General features: G+C 42.1%; 1 protein-coding gene across 1 annotated transcript; it reads left to right on the top strand.

The window, feature by feature from the left end:
* The first annotated feature begins 7,244 nt into the window (after positions 1 to 7,244).
* On the top strand, positions 7,245 to 16,251 carry slc18a1 (solute carrier family 18 member A1). Its single transcript, XM_029722275.1, has 16 exons — positions 7,245 to 7,271; positions 8,292 to 8,460; positions 8,826 to 9,162; positions 9,307 to 9,365; positions 9,556 to 9,639; positions 9,768 to 9,860; positions 10,151 to 10,240; positions 10,724 to 10,767; positions 11,233 to 11,293; positions 11,508 to 11,603; positions 11,697 to 11,775; positions 13,645 to 13,696; positions 13,783 to 13,846; positions 13,934 to 14,053; positions 14,213 to 14,346; positions 14,830 to 16,251. Exons 2-16 carry the CDS (start codon positions 8,334 to 8,336, stop codon positions 14,935 to 14,937), a joined length of 1,548 nt encoding a protein of 515 aa, XP_029578135.1. The 5' UTR covers positions 7,245 to 7,271; positions 8,292 to 8,333; the 3' UTR covers positions 14,938 to 16,251.
* The last annotated feature ends 10,397 nt before the right edge of the window (positions 16,252 to 26,648 follow it).

Below are 26,648 nucleotides of genomic sequence, written 5' to 3'. Positions count from 1 at the left end.
GAAAATAATCATGGCCTCCAAACCCTCAAGCTGCATACTGGACCCTATTCCAACTAAACTACTGAAAGAGCTGCTTCCTGTGCTTGGCCCTCCTATGTTGAACATAATAAACGGCTCTCTATCCACCGGATGTGTACCAAGCTCACTAAAAGTGGCAGTAATAAAGCCTCTCTTGAAAAAGCCGAATCTTGACCCAGAAATTATAAAAAACTATCGGCCTATATCGAATCTTCCATTCCTCTCAAAAATTTTAGAAAAAGTTGTTGCGCAGCAACTCACTGCCTTCCTGAAGACAAACAATGTATACGAAACGCTTCAGTCTGGTTTTAGACCCCATCATAGCACTGAGACTGCACTTGTGAAGGTGGTAAATGACCTTTTAATGACGTCAGACCGAGGCTCTGCATCTGTCCTCATGCTCCTAGATCTTAGTGCCGCTTTTGATACCATCGATCACCACATTCTTTTGGAGAGATTGGAAACCCAAATTGGTCTACATGGACAAGTTCTGGCCTGGTTTAGATCTTATCTGTCGGAAAGTTTGTCTCTGTGAATGGTTTGTCCTCTGACAAATCAATTGTAAATTTCGGTGTTCCTCAAGGTTCTGTTTTAGGACCACTATTGTTTTCACTATATATTTTACCTCTTGGGGATGTCATTCGAAAACATAATATTAAATTTCACTGCTATGCGGACGACACACAGCTGTACATTTCAATGAAACATGGTGAAGCCCCAAAATTGCTCTCGCTAGAAGCCTGTGTTTCAGACATAAGGAAGTGGATGGCTGCAAATTTTCTACTTTTAAACTCGGACAAAACAGAGATGCTTGTCCTAGGTCCCAAGAAACAAAGAGATCTTCTGTTGAATCTGACAATTAATCTGGATGGTTGTACAGTCGTCTCAAATAAAACTGTGAAGGACCTCGGCGTTACTCTGGACCCTGATCTCTCTTTTGAAGAACATATCAAGACTGCTTCAAGGACAGCTTTTTTCCATCTACGTAACATTGCAAAAATCAGAAACTTTCTGTCCAAAAATGACGCAGAAAAATTAATCCATGCTTTTGTTACTTCTAGGCTCGACTACTGCAATGCTCTACTTTCCGGCTACCCGGATAAAGCACTAAACAAACTTCAGTTAGTGCTAAATACGGCTGCTAGAATCCTGACTAGAACCAAAAAATTTGATCATATTACTCCAGTGCTAGCTTCCCTACACTGGCTTCCTGTTAAGGCAAGGGCTGATTTCAAGGTTTTACTGCTAACCTACAAAGCATTACATGGGCTTGCTCCTACCTATCTTTCCGATTTGGTCCTGCCGTACATACCTACACGTACGCTACGGTCACAAGACGCAGGCCTCCTAATTGTCCCTAGAATTTCTAAGCAAACGGCTGGAGGTAGGGCTTTCTCCTATAGAGCTCCATTTTTATGGAATGGTCTGCCTACCCATGTGAGAGACGCAGACTCAGTCTCAACCTTTAAGTCTTTACTGAAGACTTATCTCTTCAGTAGGTCCTATGATTAAGTATAGTCTGGCCCAGGAGTGTGAAGGTGAACGGAAAGGCTGGAGCAACGAACCGCCCTTGCTGTCTCTGCCTTGTCGGTTCCCCTCTTCCCACTGGGATTCTCTGCCTCTAACCCTTTTACAGGGGCTGAGTCACTGACTTACTGGTGTTCTTCCATGCCGTCCATGGGAGGGGTGCGTCACTTGAGTAGGTTGAGCCACTGACGTGGTCTTCCTGTCTGGGTTGGCGCCCCCCCTTGGGTTGTGCCGTGGCGGACATCTTTGTGGGCTATACTCGGCCTTGTCTTCGGACGGTAAGTTGGTGGTTGTAGATATCCCTCTAGTGGTGTGGGGGGCTGTGCTTTGGCAAAGTGGGTGGGGTTATATCCTGCCTGTTTGGCCCTGTCCGGGGGTATCATCGGATGGGGCCACAGTGTCTTCTGATCCCTCCTGTCTCAGCCTCCAGTATTTATGCTGCAGTAGTTTATGTGTCGGGGGGCTAGGGTCAGTCTGTTACATCTGGAGTATTCTCTTGTCTTATCCGGTGTCCTGTGTGAATGTAAATATGCTCTCTCTAATTCTCTCTTTCTTTCTTTCTTTCTTTCTCTCGGAGGACCTGAGCCCTAGGACTACCTGGCATGATGACTCCTTGCTGTCCCCAGTCCACCTGGCCATGCTGCTGCTCCAGTTTCAACTGTTCTGCCTGCGGCTACGGAACCCTGACCTGTTCACCGGACGTGCTTGTTGCACCCTCGACAATTACTATGATTATTATTATTTGACCATGCTGGTCATTTACGAACATTTTAACATCTTGACTATGTTCTGTTATAATATCCACCCGGCACAGCCAGAAGAGGACTGGCCACCCCTCATAGCCTGGTTCCTCTCTAGGTTTCTTCCTAGGTTTTTGGCCTTTCTCAGGAGTTTTTCCTAGGGAGTTTTTCCCAGCCACCGTGCTTCTTTCACATGCATTGCTTGCTGTTTGGGGTTTTAGGCTGGGTTTCTGTACAGCACTTTGAGATTTCAGCTGATGTACGAAGGGCTATATAAATAAATTTGATTTGATTTGATTTGATTTACAGGACGGGACTGAGTACGCACCTCTGAGGGGCCCCTGTGTTGAGGATCAGCATGGCGGATGTGTTGTTAACTACCCTTACCACCTGGGAGCGGCCGGCAGGAAGTCCAGAATCCAAATGCAGAGGGAGGTGTTTAGTTCCAGGGTCCTTAGCTTATTGATGAGCTTTGAGGACACTATGGTGTTGAAAGTGGAGCTGTAGTCAATGAACAGCATTCTCACATAGGTGTTCATTTTGTCCAGGTGGGAAAGGGCAGTGTGGAGTGCAATAGAGATTGCATCATCTGTGGATCTGTTAGGGTGGTATGCAAATTGAAGTGGGTCTAGGGTTTCTGGGATAATGGTGTTGATGTAAGCCATGACCAGCCTTTCAAAGCACTTCATGGCTACAGACGTGAGTGCTACGGGTCGGTAGTCATTTAGGCAGGTTACCTTAGTGTTCTTAGGCACAGGGACTTTGGTGGTCTGCTTAAAACATGTTGGTATTACGGACTCAGACAGGGAGAGGTTGAAAATGTCAGTGAAGACACTTGCCAGTTGGTCAGCGCATGCTCGCAGTGCACGTCCTGGTAATCCGTCTGGCCCTGCGGCCTTGTGAATGTTGACCTGTTTAAAGGTCTTACTCACATCGGCTGCGGAGAGCGTGATCACACAGTCGTCCGAAACAGCTGGTGCTCTCATGCATGTTTCAGTGAAACATGCCTCGAAGCGGGTATACAAGTAGTTTAGCTCTTCTGGTAGGCTCGTGTCACTGGGCAACTCTCGGCTGTGCTTCCCTTTGTAGTCTTTAATGGTTTGCAAGCCCTGCCACATCTGACAAGTGTTGGAGCCGGTGTAGTACGATTCGATCTTAGTCCTGTATTGAGGCTTTGCTTGTTTGATGGTTCGTCGGAGGGCATAGCGGGATTTCTTATAAGCTTCCGGGTTAGAGTCCCGCTGCTCTAGCCTTAAGCTAATTTCGGATGTTGCCTATAATCCATGGCTTCTGGTTGGGGTATGTACATACGGTCACTGTGGGGATGACGTCATCGATGCACTTATTGATGAAGCCAATGACTGATGTGGTGTACTCCTCAATGCCATCGGAAGAATCCCGGAACATATTCCAGTCTGTGCTAGCAAAACAGTCCTGTAGCTTAGCATCTGCTTCATCTGACCACTTTTTTATTGACCATTTCACTGTTGCTTCCTGCTTTAATTTTTGCTTGTAAGCAGGAATCAGGAGGATAGAATTGTGGTCAGATTTGCCAAATGGAGGGCGAGGGAGAGCTTTGTACGCGTCTCTGTGTGTGGAGTAAAGGTGGTCCAGAGTTTTTTTCCCTCTTGTTGCACATTTAAGGTGCTGATAGAAATTTGGTAAAACAGATTTAAGTTTCCCTGAATTAAAGTCCACGGCCATTAGGAGCGCCACCTCTGCATGAGCGTTTTCCTGTTTGCTTATGGCGGAATACAGCTCATTGAGTGCGGTCTTAGTGCCAGCATCAGTCTGTGGTGGTATGTAGACAGCTACGAAAAATACAGATAAAAACACTCTAGGTAAATAATGTAGTCCACAAATTATCATAAGATACTCTATCTCAGGCGAGCAAAACCTCGAGACTTCCTCAGATATTGTGCACCAGCTGTTGTTTACAAATATACATAGTCCGACCCCCCCCCTTGTCTTACCAGACGATGATGTTGTTTTATCCTGCTGATACAGTGTATAACCAGCCAGCTGTGTGTTGATAATGTCGTCATTCAGCCACGACTCCGTGAAGCATAAGATGTTACAGTTTTTAATGTCCCGTTGGTAGTTTAATCTTCCTCGTAGGTCATCGATTTTATTTTCCAATTATTGCATGTTAGCTAGTAGAACGGAAGGCAGTGGGTGTTTATTCGATTGCCTACGAATTCTCAGAAGGCATCCCGACCTCCGTCCTCTTTTTCTGTGTCTTCTCTTCACGCAAATGATGGGGATTTGGACCTGTTCCCGGGAAAGCAGTATGTCCTTCACGTCGGGCTCGTCGGACTCGTTAATGGAAAAAAAAAGCTTCTGCCAGTTCGTGGTGAGTAATCGCTGTTCTGATGTCCAGAAGTTATTTTCGGTCATAAGAGATGGTAGGAGCAACATTATGTACAGAATAAGTAAAAAAATAAATTACAAATAATGCAAAAAACGAAAAAAAACACATTTGGTTAGGAGCACGTAAAACGTCAGCCATCTTCTCCGGCGCATTCTCCGTCTGTTAGTACGTTTGTCACATGAGATATCTTAGTCAGCACTAGCCTGATTTTGACTCAACTTGGATGAATGATGTGTCTTGCCATAGAGATCCAGCATTTACAAAATTACACGGATTGGCCAGATGGTGGCGCTATAACAAGTGATTGAAAATTCTAACTTTTAAATGTCATGCCCCTCACCCCATTTTACCTAAAGTCATGAAATGTGGTACATTGGTCCCTCTCCTCACAAGGAACACATTTGCTTCAGAGATCCATAAGGTCCGACATGATGGATTCTTTGCCATTTTGAATTTTGTGAAAAACACTTAAAATGCTACTCCTCTGGCACTGAATGACCGATCTGCACAAACCTTGATATGTGGCTTATATGGACAAAGGTCTCTCAATGCAATATTTTCCAGACTACTACCTAAAACAACATGATCATTAAGCAATAAACATTCACCGGGGCATAGTCATGGTCAAAATTTGGTACAGATATTGCAAACACTGTCAAGACTCAACATATGCAAGAACATTCACATCGACCACACGGTGGCGCTATAACGGGCACATGTTTTGTTACTTTCATTATAGTCTAGTTTGAATTGTTGTCACTAATTCGTCCAAAGGGGAGGGTGCTGCATCATTCTTGGGGGACAATGTTTACTGTTTTTGCTTACAGTTGCCTTGTTCTTTTTAACTCTGCATTGTTGGGAAAAGCTCGTAAGCAAGCATTTCACGGCAAAGTCTACACACGCTGTATTCGGCGCATCTGACAAATTAAATGTGATTTTGATTCAATTTTTTTGTCTCTTCTCTCTTTTTACATGATGTGTACACATGTGCACACAGGGAGAGTGAACTTGCATTGGTCCAGGCAGCTCACCTAGGGCTGTTTGATTCAGGTCTGCCTTTTTTAAATCCTACCCTCGAGCTAGTAGGCAATGGCACCTGCTCAGTTCCAGGTGAATTTCAGCTATCAAAACACAGTACTCCCTACCCCACTAAAAACCATGCACACCACTAATTCATTCCAAGCTGACAGAAATATAGTAACAGTACATGACTATCATTTATGCAAAGAAAAGAATTCAAGCTATAGAGGAGTTATCCCTCTTAGATTCACATGGTACTTTTAAGCCATGTTCACATTGGCAGTTTGAATTGACTCAAATCCATTTTTTTTGCAAATCCTATTAGAATCTGTTATTTTTCCTGAAGTCTATACAGCCCATGCACATGGAATCAGATGTTTCAATTCACATTTCAAACCACCTTCAAAGGTCCTTTGTCAGATACAAATCTGATTCCTGGCCAGGTGATTTGTGTCTGAATGGTAAAATCAGATTTATTTGCCCTCAAGTGGTTTATTAACTTTTATTTGGCATATATTGTTGCTTGCTAGCTACTCTGTTGAGAGTTTGACAAGACCATATGGTAGCTAATTATCTTGTTAATTGCTTACAAACAAATTAGTGAATGTTCAAGGAAGCTTAACAGCTACCTAGCAAGCTAGTTGACTGCCTTGGCTGGCCAAAACTGACTCATTTTGACAGTTGGATCATCTTATCCTTTGACGCTTTAAAAGTGTTCTTTGAGCATTCAAAGCAACTGGGAAACGTCCATGGCAGAAATTGTTGTCATCTTAGCTTGCTACATAACTTCTGAGTGATGGGAAGCATGAGCACCACCACCAATTAGCCAACACCACTGTGCACACACCTGTCGTTACTATGACTAGCATAGCCATGTCAGCAAATGACAAATCCTATTTGGTCACTTGTAACTTGCTATTTGGACAGTAAGTATTTCAAAATGGATTTGAAAAAACAAAACTGATTTGAGCATTAAGGCCTGCAGTGTGAACAATTCTTTAGATGGGCGAGTGGTGTGGATTTCAGGAATTCTCAAAATCCTTCATTTTCTAATTGGACCAATTTTACACTTTGATAATATGATAATTGCATATCAACCAGTGAACCAACAGTGGCTCCAGGTTTTCCAGCAGCCGGTTTGGAGGTGTGCTGCCTTTTGTTTACAGTTTACAAGACTCTCTTCCTGGTACGCTAGCATCACAGGAACCTGTTGACAGAGCCAATTGGACAAAGGTGCAATGTAAACAGGCCAGGGGAAAAGACCAGGTTGTTCCACAGTTTGAAAAGGGTTAATGTGGCTGAGATGGCAGATAAAGCTTATTGTGAACAACACCAGCCTCAGGTTATACAGCCCCCCCTCACCCACCCACCCCTCTCAATAAAGAGCAGCAGATGTAGACAATTACTTCCCCCTGTGACGCAGAGTGAGCTCAGGTCAGGGAGTGTGTACAGTATGTGTGCGTACGTGCATGTGTTTGTGAGGGGGCTGTGACTACCCTATGAAAAAAGGGCAGCCACAAGAGGACTTAAATAGAGCAACAGGAGGATGAGATGACCACTTGTATCCGATGTGGATCTGCAGGATGTATCTGAAGGTAAGAGGTCTTGACTCAGGTCGAATTGGACTTAAGGGATCCTCAATACTTTACTATAGACCTAACTGAAATTGATGAGGATGAGGCTAATCAATTTTAGAAATGTTAATTATAGTTTGTTCTGTAATCATTAAAGATGCAAATAATGCATGGAATATGACTCAACATGAATTGTAATGTTATCCATTGGTTTGTTCCCACCAGTTACGCATGGTAACCATGGGCTATATGATGTGTCAATATAGTAATGTAAGATGTCTGAAGATAAAAGTAAGCTATTTAGATTTCTCTGCAAACCTAATTTGCAGAAATTATAAACTTAATCCATAATCACCTCTGTTACTGAAAGACATCGTGATTTTCATAGAAGATTGGTACTATGTGTACTGAGCCCTTTGCACATTTGTTCTTGACTAGCACGTGGTAAAACGAGACATGATGGAGCTGTGCGATCAGACGTTTGTTTAACATATGGACCAGTCCTTATTTACAGTGTGTGAGCACCACGGCAGGCAAGCAGGCTGCACTTTACCTTGATCAGAACAGAACACAGCAGGCAGGGTTTGGAGAGGGCCCTGGAGGAAGTCTAATCCTATTGCTGAGAAGAAAAAAAACATCCTCGGAGCCAAATGTCTCTCCAGAAATACCATGCCCGACCATCCAGGCAGCAGCCACCAGTTCACTCCATTAGCTACCACATCCCAGCTTATTAAATTGAAATGGATGGTGCATGAGTGGTGGCTGCAGGGCAGGGATAGGTAACGTTGGAGGTAGTACACTCACAGAGAGATGAGACCCCTTCAGATCATTTACTATTACGGTTTTATATTTTCAGATGAAAAGAGTATACCTGGAGTAGGTTATGTGTAGTTAGTTGAGGACTAACTCAAATGTAGTGGTGTAACGATAATGTATAGACACGGTTGTGGGGACATATTCTTGTGACTAAATTGGTAAACGAATGTTGATGTTGTCAAATATGTTTTAATAATCAGCATATCTGTTTCTCATCCGAAAAAGAGAACTGTTCTGTAGCTATTGGCCCAGGGAACGTGGAGAGCTATGCCACTATTCAACCCCTTGGCGTGGGTGCGGGAGTGGCTGCGACAGAGCAGAGGCTCCTCCAGACTGGTGCTGGTGGTCGTGTGTGTAGCCCTGCTACTGGATAACATGCTGCTTACTGTTGTCGGTGAGTCCAGACAACCCACACACACACATACACACACTTTCAAAAGTGCACGTGGCGTGTACCTTAGATCGGGCAGTGACATCTGCATTGAAAAAGGGACATCACACGTTTTAATATTTAGCTGCAGGGCCAACAGTGCAGCTAGCGTGACCATGGCAATTGCCTTTACCTGGCCTGACTTCTAGAGCACACAGAGAATAACTTGGCGCGACAGAGAGCAGTGCGACCACATTACCCCTCATGGAGTAGATCCACTGTGCCTCCCCGGTACTGAGACAAAAGGGTTGACCTCTCTTCCTTCCTTCTGCCTTTTAAAGTCCACAGTCTCCTCCAAACCCAAATGTGTCGTCTCTCCTCTCTCGCAGTGCCCATCATCCCAACCTTTTTATATGCCCTTGACCACCCGACACAAGACCCCTTCATCCAGCCCAGCACACAGAGGCCATCTGAGGAGGGCTTCACATTGGCCTCGGTCCACTCCTTCTATGACAACACTTCCTACAGCCTCAGAGGCTCTGAGAGCAACCTGTCTGAGGCCCTCCTCTTCAACATCTCCAAAAACTCCAGCCAGGTGAAAGGCAGCACATGCCAGGAGGACAGTGCCTTCTTGGACAAGGAGAATGTTCGTGTGGGACTCCTCTTTGCTTCCAAGGCTCTGGTGCAGCTTCTAATCAACCCCTTCGTGGGTCCCCTGACCAACAGGTACATGTTCCGGCTACACAGCAAGTGTTTTCTGTGTGTGACAAAATCACAGCTAGCTAGGACGGTGTTCAATTTCTCATTTATTGAAAATGAAGAAATACAATACACACTAGTTCTAATCATATCCTTCTCTTTTTCCCCAAGGGTTGGATATCACATACCAATGTTTGCTGGCTTCATCATCATGTTTGTTTCAACAATAAGTATGCGTGTCTGACACTGACACACACTTCTAACTTGTTACACACAGTTGATAATGAGATATAATTGAGGTAGTGATCTCTAATATACATACCATGACTGTTTCACAACTCCCATGTGTCATCTTTAGATTTGATTTTATCTTTCCACAGTGCAGTCATAATAATGCTGGTTGTGTCTGGTGGTTGTCAGTGTTTGCCTTTTCAGGTACATACGCCTTGTTGTTTTTTGCTCGCTCTCTTCAGGGAATTGGTTCCTCTTTCTCCTCTGTGGCAGGTACTGTGTGTGGGTGTTGTGTTTTGTGTTTCACAATAATATCCTAACTCCCCAGTGTTGCAATAGAATATGAACCATTTTGTCCTAGCATCTTAATGTCTAAGTGAAAAGCATGTCTTCTCCTGCAGGGCTGGGAATGTTGGCCAGTGCGTACACAAATGATGAGGAGAGAGGCGTAGCCATGGGGATCGCTCTGGGTGGACTGGCCATGGGTGTCCTCAGTGAGTTACTCCCCTTCCTCCCCCTTTCTAAGATCCTAGTGTTCCAGTGTGGCTCAGTTGGTAGAGCAGAACACTTGTAATGCCCAAGTTTTGGGTTCAATTCCCACTGTGGCCACCCATACGAAAATGTATGTATGCACTACTACTGTAAGTTGCTTTGGATAAAATCCTCTGCTAAATAGCAAATGGTTATGGTGAAATGTGTCTTATGCTACAACATGACAAACTTGAAATCATCAAGTGGAATATATGTAAAATCAGTTATTTCTTCTTGAAAATGTCTTTGACAGTTGGAGCGCCATTTGGCAGTGTGATGTATGAATTTGTGGGGAAGACTGCTCCTTTCTTAATCTTGGCTTTTCTTGCAGTATTTGATGGAGGTAATCAAATTAAAATATTTCTTATAATATTACATCAAGAACTGATTTAATCTCAGTGCTATGACTGCATTGACTGTTTCAATACCGTTTATCTGTTACACTTTACATTACAGTGACCGTATTACATTGTAATTAATCCTGTAATTACAGTGTAACGAGTATCGTAATCACTCAGTACAGTGTAATAATGAGTAATTACAATTCTCGTTGCACTTGTACAGTACGGTCTGTACTTACAATGTACTTAAGGTTACTTAGGCTTAGGGTCGGTGCTAAGGTTAGAGTTATGCTTAGTTCAGTGTAATATGAGGAATTACTATATTTGTTGTTACACTGTAATTACAGGAGTAGTTACACAGTAATAAGGGCACTGTAACGTAAAGTGTTACCAGATTATCTCTTGTGTTTGTATTGTTCAGAGAGGACAAAATATATTCTAGGAATGTTCCTTAATGGCAACTGACTGACTCTCTAAACACACAGCGTTACAGCTTTGTATACTTCAGCCATCAAAGATTTCACCAGGAGTGAGTATACTTTTACCATCTCTTTCAAGATAAAAAAAATGTAATACACTCTCAAAATGAACATAACTGACTTGATCAAATCCCAATCACTGAAAATAGTGGGGCTTCATCTCAATTCATCTTTCCTTGATTTCTCAAATGCTATGTCCCACCTCCCACCTCCACAAACCATTAGAGAAGAAAGCCTGAGGCGAGGGACGTTGGAACTTCTGTTCCAATACTGTAGAGTAGGAGGTGAGGAGCTAGGATGTGAGGAACCTTGGAAAGACATATTCAGATTGAGCCAAAGTGTGTACAAATCAATGTAGTTCAAGATGCACCGAACAGAAGCCATCATTGCATTAAGTTACACATGCTGTCTTATTTTAGAATGTTGACGTTTCACAACTCCCTCACATTAGAAAAAATTGACATTTTTTCTGTCTTTCTGTCTCCTCTGGCTTAACATTTCACATTAACTTACAGAGTGTGGAGGGCACTCCTTTGCTGACCCTACTGAAGGACCCCTACATTCTCATAAGCGCAGGTGAGACTGGGCCTTGACTGTCAGAATAACAAACCAGAGAAGAACGCTAAACACAGAGGAAGTGTCCCTAATGTCACCCTATTCCCTATTAGTGCACTACTTTTGACCAGGCCCTATGGGTGAAGTAGTGCACTAAATAGGGATTACGTTGCCTTTTGGGACGTAGACATAGTCATAAAACAGAAGTGAGCTGACCTTGGTGCTTTGGTTTCAGGCTCTCTGTGCTTCGCCAACATGGGAGTCGCCATTCTGGAACCCACACTTCCCATCTGGATGATGCAGACCATGTGCTCTCCCAAATGGCAGCTTGGTACGTTCCTGCGTTGTCTTTTTCTTAACAATTAATATTTTAGATTGCAATAGTCCTCCCTGTGCCTGACAGTGTTTTGCATTTGATTTATAGGTATGGCTTTCCTACCAGCAAGCATTTCTTACCTTATTGGCACCAATTTATTTGGTTTGTTGGCTAACAAAATGGGAAGGTAGGTTTTCGTTGATCTTCTCCCATTAGCTTCTATTTGTTCCTGCATACAGTACCAGTCAAAAGTTTGGACACACCTACTCATTCAAGGGTTTTTCTTAATTTTTTACAATTATCTACATTTTAAAATAGTAGTGAAGACATCAAAACTATGAAATAACACATATGGAATCATGTAGTAACTAAAAAAGTGTTAAACAAAGCAAAATATATTTTAGATTTTAGATTCTTCCAAGTTGCCACCTTATGACATGTTGACAGATTTGCACACTCTTGGCATTTTCTCAACCAGCTTCACCTGGAATGCTTTTTCAAAAGTCTTGAAGTAGTTCCCACATATGCTGAGCACTTGTTGGTTGCTTTTCCTTCAATCTGCGGTCCAACTTATCCAAAACCATCTCAAGAGGTTGGGTGATTGTGGAGGCCAGGTTATCTGATGCAGCACTCCGTCACTCTCCTTCTTGGTCAAATAGCCCTTACACAGCCTAGAGGTGTGTTGGGTCATTGTCCTGTTGAAAAACAAATGATAGTCCCACTAAGCACAAACCAGATGGGATGGCGTATCACTGTAGAATGCTGTGGTAGCCATGCTGGTTAAGTGTGCCTTGAATTCTAAATTCATCACAGACAGTGTCACCAGCGAAGCACCCCCACACCATCAGACCTCCTCTTCCATGCTTCCCAATGGGAACCACACACGCAGAGATCATTCGTTCACCTACTCAGCATCTCACAAAGACATGGCGGTTGGAACCAAAAATCTTACATTTGGATTCATCAGACCAAAGGACAGATTTCCACAGGTCTAATGTCCATTGCTTGTGTTTCTTGGCCCAAGCAAGTCTCTTCTTATTAGTGGTGTCCTTTAGTAGTGGTTTCTTTGCAGCAATTTGACCATGAAGGCCTGATTCACGCAGTCTCTTCTGAACAGTTGATGTTGAGATGTGTCTGTTACTTGAACTCTGTGAAGCATTTATTTGGGCTGCAATTTCTGAGGCTGGTAACTCTAATGAACTTATCCTCTGCAGCAGAGGTAACTCTAGCTTTTCCTTTCCTGTGGCGGTCCTCATGAGAGCTAGTTTCATCATATCGATTGATGTTTTTTGCAACTGCACTTGAAGAAACTTTCAAAGTTCTTGACATTTTCCGGATTGACTGACCTTCATGTCTTAAAGTAATGAAGGACTGTCATTTTTCTTAGCTTATTTGAGCTGTTCTTGCCTTAATATGAACTTTTTTTAACAACTGATTGGCTCAAACGCATTATGAAGGAAAGAAATTGCACAAATGAAATTTTAACAAGGCACGCCTGTTAATTGAAATGCAATCCAGGTGACTACCTCATGAAGCTTGTTGAGAGAATGCCAAGAGTGTGCAAAACTGTCATCAAGGCAAAGGGTGGATACTTTGAAGAATATCAAATATCAAATATATTATGATTTGTTTAACAATTTTTCAGTTACTACATGATTCCATATGTGTTATTTCACAGTTTTGATGTATTCACTACTATTCTACAATGTAGAAAATAGTAAAAATAAAGAAAAACCCTTTAATGAGTAGGTGTGTCCAAACTTTTGACTGGTACTGTATCAATGATCAATATATAAAGCATTTCTCCATCTCTTTAATGCTAGTCACTCAGTAAAGGAGATCTCATGCAAGCCTATGGGGGTTGTGTGAATCGGTGTGTTAGTGTGTGTGTGTGTGTGTGTGTGTGTGTGTGTGTGTGTGTGTGTGTGTGTGTGTGTGTGTGTGTGTGTGTGTGTGTGTGTGTGTGTGCGTGTGCGTGTGCGTGTGCGTGTGCGTGTGCGTGTGTGTGATGAAGTTGATGATTCGCAGTAAGGAGAAGGTATTTTTCTCTCCTCAGGTGGCTGTGCTCCATGATTGGGATGTTTATTGTTGGCATCAGTCTCCTTTGCGTGAGTATTATTTCCTATGCACTTTTTTGGCTCTGCAAGATCACAAAGTAGTTCAATGAATAACCATCATATTTCTTGTCCTATAGGTTCCTTTTGCAAAGAACATCTATGGTCTTATTGGTCCAAATGCAGGCCTGGGGTTTGCTATTGGTGGGTGCTAATGTGTTATATAGAAACACATATGAATGATGGTCTGAATCACCATTACAACTATGAACTGTCTGCTGTGTGTATTAGGAATGGTGGACTCCTCTATGATGGCCATAATGGGATACCTGGTGGATATTCGCCATGCCTCGGTCTACGGCAGTGTTTACGCCATAGCTGATGTCGCATTGTGTATGGGTTTTGCCATTGGTGAGTGATAATTCCTTTGTTGTCTGCTTCTACACAAATACAGCAAATACAGTAAATCACTTGAATTGTATGACCCAGCCAGGTGGTCCCAGCGATTCAACTTTTCCTAGCTTGTCTGACCCAGCAGCATCCTCTGTCTCCCGTGTTGTTGTGATCCAGGTCCTTCGATAGGGGGCTCCTTGGTCAGGGCCATTGGATTTCCTTACCTCATGGTATTCATCGGCATCATCAACATCTTCTACGCTCCCCTGTGCTTCTTCCTGCGTAATCCTGCCATCAGGGAGGAGAAGATGGTGAGTGGTATTTCCTATTTGCTATCCCCTGGCTCCAGTCATAATCCAGACCCACCAGAATGTCTGGACCAACGTGTTCTAACACATCCTAGGAGGTGAGGTTTGCAATCCAATGTGTTTGTATCAGTGCCAGCTAACAGAGAATCAGCCCTCACATATAGTGGGAAGGTGTATTAGCCAAAGGTATAATTGTAGAAAAGATAGTGCCTCTTATTGATGTGGGTCTTTACCGAATAATTATGATCATGGTTTTAAAGATGATGGTCATGCACTTCAAAGATACAGTCATAACAGAAAATAAGGAATAAATTATTAGAAAGTAATAATATTATTATGAAATCCAATTAATTATTTAATAATACAAATAGGAGTATAAGAGTCAAATATGAAAACAAAGATGATTTCCTACTCTTGTAAAATAATTGTATGCCCCGAAATCAGGGCCCATGACAATGTTTTACAAATGTCTTATGTGTCTTGTAGGCCATCATAGACCAGGAATGCCCTCTGCACAGGAAGAGCTACAACACACAGAAGGAGTGTCGAGAGTTCCCTTTGAGTGACGAGAGCGAGGAGGAAACAGAGGAGTAACATGCTCCTTGTCAACCCAACACACACATTTTTTTTACAGTGAAAGAGCAGAGGCATTGTTCATAATGCCTTTGAATTGACATGATGTCTAGAAGATGCATTTCGTTAGCACTTATCTGTGTTCAAAGTTTCCTAATGACCTCTGTACTTAGTTTATTACTGGAAATAACAAACAATGGCACCTGTGTTTTTAATATGGCATGTATAGTGACAGAAGTGTTTGCAATTTATTTATTGTGTGTGTGTGTGTGTGTGTGTGTGTGTGTGTGTGTGTGTGTGTGTGTGTGTGTGTGTGTGTGTGTGTGTGTGTGTGTGTGTGTGTGTGTGTGTGTGTTTGTGTGTGTATGCATGAACTTGGTTACTTTCAGTTACTCTCTGTCAGATTTCTGTGAATAATTTTGCTTAATGTACTAAGAGGTAAAAGGAACACTTGTGCAGGCTCAACAAACATTGAAACCTACTATAAGCTTGAAAATGATGTCTTTACATGCATTTGGCATTTGATTGTAGCTACGTTTATGTTCATTTGTTGAGCCTACCGTATGAATCAGTAGCTTTCAATGTTTGAAATATGAACGTCAAGATATGTTCAATGTGTATCCAGGTAACTAATTGGTCTAGATCTAGATCAATGCTTATTCCTAGGCCTATTCCTAATTGCTGAATATTACCTATCCACGATCATGAAAGCAGATTATTTAATTCACAATGCTCGACTAGAGAACAATGCTTGTTCAGAGATCATAAAAGCTCACAGCTTTTAGTTCAAATGCTGTAACATGTAATATCCTCTCTTCTAGTGTGTCTCCCTGTATCAACCAATCGGCTGCTGTCTGGTATAGTGCAAGAGCTATCTCGCCTCACCTTTAATTTCCTCTTTGGCTGTAGCAAGGCTCTGTCTCTGTCTCAAATGGCACCCTATTCACTATGTAGTGCACTACTTTGACCAGGACCCATAGGGCTCTCGTCTAAAGTAGTGCACTATATAGGGAATAGCCTAGGGTCCCATTTGGGACACAACCGCTGTGTTGGGTCGGTTTACTTCTAACCAAGGAGTGGAAATTATGAACACAAAGAGGCAAAGATGAGATAAAGAGAGCAAGATTGGCATCATTGTGGCTCAAATGCCTCAAATCTTCTTGGCCCACATAAATAACATATTGCAAGTGCATGTGATGTGATGCGATGCAAAACAAGTGCATGTGATGCAAAGCAAATTGTCAAAGCCAAAGTGTATATTTGATTGCACATTATAAATGCTAAATGAAGTCTTATTAAATGTATCTTGAAAACAAAATAAAAAGTCAACTACAATGAATCAAGTGGAACACTCCAGCTTTATACTGTAGTTTGAATAAAGGAAAGTTTCACCAGAAGACTCAAATGAGAGGCTATTTCAAAATGGTGGAAGTTTTATTTGAGACACCACATTTTATTTTACCTTTATTTAACTAGGCAAGTCAGTTAAGAACAAATTCTTATTTTCAATGACTGCCTAGGAACAGTGTGTTAACTGCCTTGTTCAGGGGGAGAACAACCTTGTCAGCTCAGGGATTCAATCTTGCAACCTTTTGGTTATAAGTCCAACGCGCTAACCACTAGGCTACCTACCTGTTTGTCTAAACAGTATATTATTTTTCACATTATTTCCTCACTCAATCAATATATGCATGTTTTCATATTGTGTTTTCCCATCAATGATGGTCCTTTCCCCTCCTCTTAGGCTGTAAGCTTGGCCAACAGGCAACTCCTAGGCTGTTACTCTGAGATGACGGAATAGGAACCTGTTTGGCTTTCCAGATAAATGTGTGTGATAATTAAACAGAACTGCGTCATTCATAGACTGGTACAAGGATGGAGATATCACATGTGAAGTCACCTATCCTGGACATCGTCACTACCCAAATGAGTAAAATCTGTCATTGTCTTTACTTGTGGTCAAACCAATAGAACACAAATAAAAAAGGCATTGGGATATGAAGATTTCCATTAAATTTACCAGTAGATGCTATGAAAGTCCTCATCAACTGCATTGACATATTTTGGAATTATAACCAAACTTAATCATGCATTGCCAGACGACATTACTTCTTTTAGATTATTTTACAAAGGGATTTTACTGTTTGAGTGTAGAAATAAACATAGCTTTGCCTTAAAGGGACTATCTGTAATTTCAACAGCCTGACCCTGAAATTTTGGTTGGTAAGCTCAAAAAATATATATATTTGTCACAAGCGCCGAATACAACAGGTGTAAACCTTACCGTGAAATGCTTATTTGCAAGCCCTTAACCAACAATGAGGTTTTAAAAAAAATAAGAGTTAATAAAATATTGACAAAATAAACGAAAGTAAAAAAATTAAAGAGCAACAATAAAATAACAATAACGAGGCTATATACACGGGTCACCGGTACCGAGTCAATGTGCAGGGGTGCAGGTTAGTTGAGGTTATATGTACATGTAGGTAGGGGTAAAGTGATTATGCATAGATAATAAAAAGTGGGGGTCGGGGGCCTCCCGAGTGGCACAGCGGTCTAAGGCACTGCATCACATTTGCAAGCTGTGCCACTACAGATCCTGGTTGGAGTCCAAGCTCTGTCACAGCCGGCTGCGACCGGGAGACCTATGGGGTGGCGCACAATTGGCCCAGCGTCGTCCGGGTTAGGAGAGGGTTTGGCAGGCAGGGATGTCCTTGTCCCATCGCGCTCTAGCGACTCCTGTGGTGGGCCGGGCTCATGCACGCTGACACGGTCGCCAGGTGTACGGTGTTTCCTCTGACACATTGGTGTGGCTGGCGGGCATTGTGTCAAGAAGCAGTGTGGCTTGGTTGGGTCGTTTTTAGGCTTTTAGAATGTTTACAAATGTATTAAAAACAAAAAACAGAAATGCCTTATTTACATAAGTATTCAGACCTTTTGCTATGAGACTTGAAATTGAGCTCAGGTGCATCCTGTTTCCATTGACTATCCTTGAGATGTTTTTACAACTAGATTTTTTATTTAACTAGGCAAGTCAATTCTTATTTACAATGACAGCCTACCCCTAACAACGATGGGCCAAATGTGCGCCACCCTATGTGACGCCCAATCACAGCTGGTTGTGATACAGCCTGGAATTGAACCATGGTCTGTAGTGACGCCTCCAGCAGCTTAGACCGCTGCGCCACTCGGGAGCCTCATTGGAGTCCACCTGTGCTAAATTCAATTGATTGGACATGATTTGGAAAGGCACACTCCTGTCTATATAAGGTCCCAGAGTTGACAGTGCATGTCAAAGCAAAACCGAAGCCATGAGGTCGAAGGAATTGTCCGTAGAGCTCCGAGACAGGATTGTGTCGAGGCACAGAACTGGGGAAGGGTACAAAAACATTTCTGCAGCATTGAAGGTCCCCAAGAACACAGTGGCCTCCATCATTCTTAAATGGAAGAAGTTTGGAACCAACAAGACTATTCCTAGAGCTGGCCGCCCAGCTAAAATGAACCATCGGGGGAGAAGGGCCTTGGTCTGGGAGGTGACCTTGAACCCAGTGGGGACTCTGACAGAGCTCCAGAGTTCCTCTGTGGAGATGGGATAACCTTCCAGAAGGACAACCATCTCTGTACCACTCCAATCAGGCCTTTATGGTAAAGTGGCCAGACAGAAACCACTCCTCAGCACATGACAGACCGCTTGGAGTTTGCCAAAAGGCACCTAAAGGATTCTCAGACCATGAGAAACAAGATTCTCTGGTCTGATGAAACCAAGATTGAACTCTTTGGCCTGAATGCCAAACGTCACGTCTGGAGGAAACATGACACCATCAGCTGCAGGGACTGGGAGACTAGTCAGGATCAAGGGGAAAATGAACGGAGCAAAGTAAAGAGATATCCTTTATGAAAATCTGCTCCAGAGCACTCAGAACCTCAGACTGGGGCGAAGGTTCACTTTCCAACAAGACAATGACCCTAAGCACACAGGCAAGACAACACAGGAGTGGCTTCGGGACAACTCTGGGTGGCCCAGTTGTATACCTGTTGTATTTGGCGCATGTGACAAATACAATTTGATTTGATTTAACTCTACAACGTGTCGAAAGCATCCAACAGGGATGCTGGCCTATGTTAACTCCAATGCTTCCCACGGTTGTGTCAAGTTGGTTGGATGTCCTTTGGGTGGTGGACCATTCTTGATACACATGTGAAACTGTTGAGTGTGAAAAATCCAGCAGCGTTGCCGTTCTTGACACAAAACGGTGCGCCTGGCACCTACTACCATAACCTGTTCAAATGCACTTAAATCATTTGTCTTGCCCATTCACTCTCTGAATGGCACACATACACAATTCAAGTCTCAATTGTCTCAAGGCTTAGAAATCCTTCTTTAACCTGTCTCCTCCCCTTCATCTACAATGATTTAAGTGGATTTAACAAGTGACATCGATAAGGGATCATAGCTTTCACCTATGTTAGGTTCTACATAACAAGGTAAAAAATTAAGGACAACTATAAAAGCTCAAACCAAGTTTATTCACCCAGTGGGTCAGACAGCTGAACAAAGACATGTTCCCACCAGCACAAATACAGTATACATACTCCAATTTAGGTGAACTCCTCCTTCGCTCTAAACATTACATCGTCATTGCTAGAAAGGAAGTTAAGTGATATGGGTAATAAACTGTTCCTTCTCCCTTAATATGACCTGACCTTACCTGACCTCGGCCCCCATTCCTCACTAATCCACAGCTCTCCACCCTTATCAGTGACCGCAAACAAGCAATTGCCTTTCCTTTACTCAGTACATTCCAAGCCCCTGGCTCATATCCGACCTTAATTGACTCCACCATATACATTCTTCCTACAGATAACCATTAACTTCTGGTGTAGCAACCAGACTGTGGCCCTTCCTTTCCATAGGATACCTGATGATGAACAATATTACAAGTTTAGAAGTCAGAACCCATCACCTAGATTCACCAGGTCAGTCACCTATCTTATGGAAAGAGCAGGGCCGAGATTCACAAAACCTTAGAATTTCTTCTTAACTGCCATTTTTTTCCTTAACTATAGACTTATGAAGAAAGTTAAGCAAAGTTGCTATTCGTCAAAAAGGTTATTGGAAATGTTATTGTGCTATTTCTTATGTTTCTCCTTAAGCAAAACGTTAAGACAAAATTAGATTCTTGAAAATAAAGTTATTGGATTTGTTCTTAATGCCAAGATAGCTAAACCCTTGTCTCCAAGATGGCTAAACCCTGGTCCTGAACTCTGGGCAGTGAGAGAATAAGATCATGAAAGCAATAGAAGATGTTTAATTCACTCATTAATTATTTTAAACCATTAAAATCATTAAGATAGTGTTGAGGAATTGCACTTAAGAACTATCTTATTAACTTTTTTAGAAGCTTAAGTTTTTCCATAATAAGTGTTTTGTGAATTTGGGCCCAGGTGTTCATAATGTTTTGTACACTGTGTATATGTAAACTATACGCTTTACTTTTGAAATACACTATACAATTTGTTTTACTAGTTATCAGTTTTGAGCTAATTGATTGAGTCATATTTAGTATGTATTTTAACAAATGACAAGAAAATCATATCAAAACTTATGTGAATAATGCATTGTAAAAAGCAGATACTTAGATGTAATATGTATGCCAATTGCATGATTGATTTGGTGCAGTGAACAAGTGACTTTGTGAATATGTTTGTTGTACTCAGTCAATTGAAAATGTACTTGTTTTGAAACACGTCCCATTTTGATGATCTGTTGATTTATGTGCTAATAGTTGTGAAAATGTACCACATAATTGCACCAGTGATTGAAGAAAACTGTAAAAAAAAAAAAAACCTGGGAGAGCAGGAGAATGCTTTTGTATGTTACTCAATCCCATTGACATCCTACTACAGTATAACTTCTCTCTGTTTGCCAAAACGAATCAGTTTACAGTGTATGGTAACACCTATTTTGATAGTCTGTAGAGCATTGACAGATGGACAGTAACATTTCAACTAACTACTAGCCCTTACCCTATACTTAACCCTTACTCTTACCCTAACCCTTATTCTAAACCTAACTCTAACCGTAACCGTAGCAAACAGTTGCTTATCAACACATAGTTTATTAATAGTATGACTATCTGTAGTGCATCTACAGATGGAAAATCCAGACTATCCAAATAAATGTGACCCAGTGTATTGATTAAAAATTATTTAATGAATCGAATATACACTTAACCCGTTCTAGCAGTGCATTGTAAAATACACCATAACTTTCAATTGTGTCTCGTTCCATTGTGCCACATGATTTCTCCATATAGCCGAATGGCTTGCTCCGTTTCAAGCATAGTTTCAAGCCATTTGGCTAATAGCTTTTAGTAAAAATATAACGTGAAATATAACCCCTACCCCTAACTTGAGTTCACTGTCGATAGCCGTTTACAGTATGAAATGCTCAGTCTGAAGCCATTCAGCTATGGGTTTCAGAGCCCTGTCATAATAATACAAGTCAAACCAAACTTTAAAGGTTTGATTTACAACCTCTGGGGTATAACGTGTTGAGCAAAGTGGTATAGGACCTTCTGACAGTAAATATAACCCCTAACCCTAACTTGAGTTCACTGTCGTTAGCCGTTTCAAGTGTGAAATGCTCAGTCTGAAGTCATTCGGCTCTGGGTTTCAGAGCCCTATCATAATAATACAAGTAATACCAACCTTTAAAAGTTTGACTTACAACTTCTGGGGTATAACAGGTTGGCCAAAGTCGTTTAGGACCGGCTGACCCATATGATGTGGATCATTGTCATGTTATTTGATATACTGTATAAGATTCAGTAAAAATAACACCATGGTTGCAATAAAACTTTATAAAGGTAGTTTATAAATGTGTAGAATGTGTGTGTTTTGGGTCCACGCCGGTAAGTTAACCAACCTTATATAAATTAGATACAAGGATTGTCTTCTGAATAACAGGTCAGGGCATAAGAATTTCCATTCTGCTTCAGGCAACTCTGATGTTAGGCTTGTATTGACAATTTCTCTCCGTCATGCCCAACCAGTGCAGTTCAGAGTTGCTTATCCAATGTTCACTAGATCTATCAATGTAATTACACCCAACACAATGTTTAAAAACATTTTTTATTAAAAAACAATTCATTATGGATAAGTAATAATGGAGTTCATTGCAACTGCAAGGATGCCGGTGTATGACTGGAAAAAAATACAGACACAATTACGTGATAAATTGTAAGGTAATAAAGTATGTTGTCCATAATCAAAGACAAAATACAGGTTGACTTGCTGACTACATTTACAGTACACTTTGAACAAATAACATCAAACAGATGTGTTTTTAATTTAGCGTCTGCACTGAAACACCTCATCCATTACGTAGTGTGATAAATGAGCTTACACAAATGTACCCATTTTCTAATTCTGAAATGACTCTTTCTATTTTCAAAATCAGCAGACACATTGGCCCAAAGGGAAATCAACAACAAGTGGTGGATGGCCATATATAGCAAAGCCCACCGTTGCCTCTAATGAGAGCAATGGCCACAATGGGTATCTGTTCAAAGGGAATGTCCTGATTTTCTAAAGTAATGGGTCAAGCCACTGCCTGTACTGTACATGTCAAAGTTGTTAATCTCAATGACCAAGACATTACAATTCTGCATTGAAACATTGTAGAAAGCATTGCATCTTACTTATTGTGAACTTGATGCCACGGCCTGCCTCCAAAATGGTAGATAGTTGGTCCATGCCATAGTGGGAGGGCTTTTTTTTTTTAACTATCCCACCTGGCATGCCCTTTACCTCAATGACCACCTTCTTAGCAGCCACAGCCATGTATGGAACTCTGCCAAGTCCACCTGCTTCATCTAAACCTAAACAGAATTTAGGCTTTAGTGAAGGAAGATCAAGTGTACACATTATTTCAAGCTTCTACCAATGATACAGAAATCAAGAAATCTGCAATATCAGCAATGTAAACCAACAAGGCACAGTTACCACATATGTTTTTATAAATCAAATGTCAACTCTTGTATCCAGAACTCTACCTGTGACTTTTAGAGGTTACATTTTTTAAGCTTGCTTAAAAGCGGGGCAGGACCGTTATTTAATTGTTGAATCACATATATACAGTACATTTTAATAGTTACTTCAAATAAAAAGATACATACTAGACTTCTGGTTGAATAAGGCTTGTACTCCTTGCATCCTAGCCTTGTCAAACCCCTTTGACTGTGAAGCTGCAGGTTTGCCTAGGTGTAACAATAAAAGAGGCACAGTACTGTATGAGTGTATTTAAAGGCATTATAGATGTACAGATGTAGGATCTTAATTTGAGTCAGTTTGCTACAACAGGAAAATAATCGTGCAGTAACAGGAAATGTGAATTGTTCTGTGGATTATAATGAATTGACAGGGGTTGATCGGGGGTTGATACATTTTTCGCAAAGGAAAATCAAGTCTGATAGATTTTTTAAAATATGTGTACCAGAAAAGTGTACAGAAAACTGGCCCTCAATAAATTCCTTTGCCGTCCCAGATGAGGTTGTGCTGACTGGTATGGGGTCATCGGCGTTGTGGATAAGGAATTCTGTTTCGACTCCCATACACTCCAACTCGATAACCTAGCAAAACATTTTGTAGAAATAGACAAGATGAATAATAAATTATATCAAATGTAAAAAAAAACAATACCTAAAAATCCTTATTGGAAAAGAGTTGGCGAAAAGACTGAAATCCTTCCATAAGAAAAATGCCTGTCTGTAACATCTGCTTCCAACTCACACCCTCAAACACATAGATAACCTGAACACAGCTCACTTTCTAGCCCACGCTCTCAAACACCTAGATCCCCTGAATGCAGCTCACTCTCTAGATCCCAATCGCCTGAATTCTAATCACCTGTTTGTCATTATCACACACTTCACGTCATTTAGCAGACACTCTTATCCAGAGCAACTTACAGTAGCGAATACATACATTTCATTTCACACATTTTTTTGTTGTTGTTTTTTTTGTACTGTCCTCCCGTGGGAATCAAACCCACAACCCTGGTGTTGCACACACCATGCTGGCATTGCAAACTGAGCCACAGGGAAGCTATTTGGTTCAGTTCTTTGCACCCCATCACTGTGAGGTATTGTTTGTTTTGTGACACGTCTTTCAGAGCGTGCCTCCTCCCGTGTATGATAGTTTTTGCCTGCCTCACTAATGACTCATTTTGCCTATTCCCTGCCTGTACTTTAGCCTACCGGATTTCCTGTTATCTACCTATTGCCTGATCTCCCGGACTACGTTACTAGCCTTTTCCCTGCCTGTACTGTTGCCCTTTTAGACCCCCTGTGTATGACCTTCTGCCTGCCCCTGGACCCAGCTACCTGCCTCCTCCTGTGGTCCATTGCAATAAACACCTGCTGTGCACTGCGCTTGAAACCAGCTTTCTATCTCCCCTCGTGTTCATTACACTGTTCTCTGTATCTTAAATATGTTTCTCATATCTTTTTATTTCACCTTTATTTACCCAGGTAGGCTAGTTGAGAACAAGTTCTCATTTACAACTGCGAACTGGCCAAGATTAAGCAAAGCAGGGCGACACAAACAACAACACAGAGTTACACATGAGATAAAAAAAACATACAGTCAATAACACACTAGAGAAAAAGTCTATATACAGCATGTGCAAATGAGGTAAGATAAGGGAGGTAGACCATAAATAGGTCAAAGTGGTGAAATAATTACAGATAATGGGGTGCAAAGGAGCTTTTTTTAATTATAAATAACAATATGGGGATGAGGTAGTTGGATGGGCTATTTACAGACGGGCTATGTACAGGTGCAGTGATCTGTGAGCTGCTCTGACAGCTGGTGCTTAAAGTTAGTGAGGGAGATATGGGTCTCCTGCTTCAGTGACTTTTGCAATTCGTTCCAGTCATTGGCAGCAGAGAACTGGAAGGAAAGGCAGCCAAAGGAAGAATTGGCTTTGGGGGTGACCAGTGAAATATACCTGCTGGAGCGCATGCTACGGATGGGTGCTGCTATGGTGACCAGTGAGCTGAGCTAAGGCGGGGCTTTACCTAGCAAAGACTTATAGATGACCTGGAGCCAGTGGGTTTGGCGATGAATATGAAGCGAGGGCCAGCCAACGAGAGCATACAGGTCGCAGTGGTGGGTAGTATATTGGGCTTTGGTGACAAAACGGAAGGCACTGTGATAGACTGCATCCAATTTGTTGATGAGTGTTGAAGGCTATTTTGTAAATGACATCGCCGAAGTCGAGGATCGGTAGGATGGTCAGTTTTACGAGGGTATGTTTGGCAGCATGAGTCACGGATGCTTTGTTGTGAAATAGGAAGCCGAATCTAGATTTAATTTTGGATTGGAGATGTTTAATGTGAGTCTGGAAGGAGAGTTTACAGTCTAACCAGACACCTAGGTATTTGTAGTTGTCCACATATTCTAAGTCAGAACCGTCCAGAGTCGTGATGCTGGACGGGCGGGCAGGTGCAGGCAGCGATCGGTTGAAGAGCATTCATTTAGTTTTACTTGCATTTAAGAGCAGTTGGAGGCCACGGAAGGAGAGTTGTATTGAAGCTCGTCTGGAGGTTTGTTAACACAATGTTCAAAGAAGTGCCAGAAGTATACAGAATGGTGTCGTCTGCGTAGAGGGGAATCAGAGAATCACCAGCAGCAAGAGCAACATCATTGATGTATACAGAGAAAAGAGTTGGCCCGAGAATTGAACCCTGTGGCACCCCCATAGAGACTGCCAGAGGTCCGGACAACAGGCTCTCCTATTTGACACACTGAACTCTATCTGAGAAGTAGTTGGTAAACCAAGCGAGGCAGTAATTTGAGAAACCAAGGCTGTTGAGTCTGCCGATAATGCGGTGATTGACAGAGTCAAAGCCTTGGCTAGGTCGATGAAGACGGCTGTACAGTACTGAATATTATCGATGGCGGTTATGATATTGTTTAGGACCTTGAGCGTGGCTGAGGGCCACCCATGACCAGCTCGGAAACCAGATAATGTGTCCGTGCTTACTGGGGTGCACAACGGGGTGCACAAGATTTTAAAGGAGGAATGTGCATTTCCCAATTTGATACTCATCTGCTGTGTGTGCCATTCTTTACAATTGGCTGTCAGTGCAGCATCCAAAGAAACCATTACTAGGAGTGTTGAGTACTTAATCAAAGAAACCTACAACTGGTTTTCAATTTCCCCAAAACGGTGCGAGGCGTACAAAGCAGTATATGCCACCATTAATTGTGTCCAGAAACCCCTGCAGATCACCAAAGTGTGTCCCACATGTTGGCTATCGATTGAGCCTGCGGTAACTCGTAAATTGAGCCAGTGGGAAGAACTGAAACTCCACTTTGAGTTGACCAACGCCAGTGAGCGTTGTTACATAGCGGATGTGCTCCACTCCATGTACATGGACAAGACCATCTACGTCTACCTGACATTCTTGAAATCAATACTGTCCAACGTAAAAATTGCAGTGAAGTCATTTGAGGGAGAGCAAACAGATTCTGTCAAGCTTTTGGACAATCTGGTACACCTCTTAACATAAATTTGCAGCAGAGTAGTCAACCCTATGGCAAAAATTGATGTCCCGAAGGATGCCATTGATGGACATCTCAGTACATCACCGTACCTTGGGTACCTTTTCGAGAGCACGGTGTACCAACTCAGTCTTGCACCAGAGGATGAAAAGGTCATTCGG

This window comes from Salmo trutta, chromosome 29 (assembly GCF_901001165.1).
Source record: "Salmo trutta chromosome 29, fSalTru1.1, whole genome shotgun sequence".
NCBI lineage: Eukaryota > Metazoa > Chordata > Actinopteri > Salmoniformes > Salmonidae > Salmo > Salmo trutta.
The sequence above is the reverse complement of the archived record's forward strand: the minus strand, read 5'-3'. Positions and strand labels throughout refer to the sequence as shown.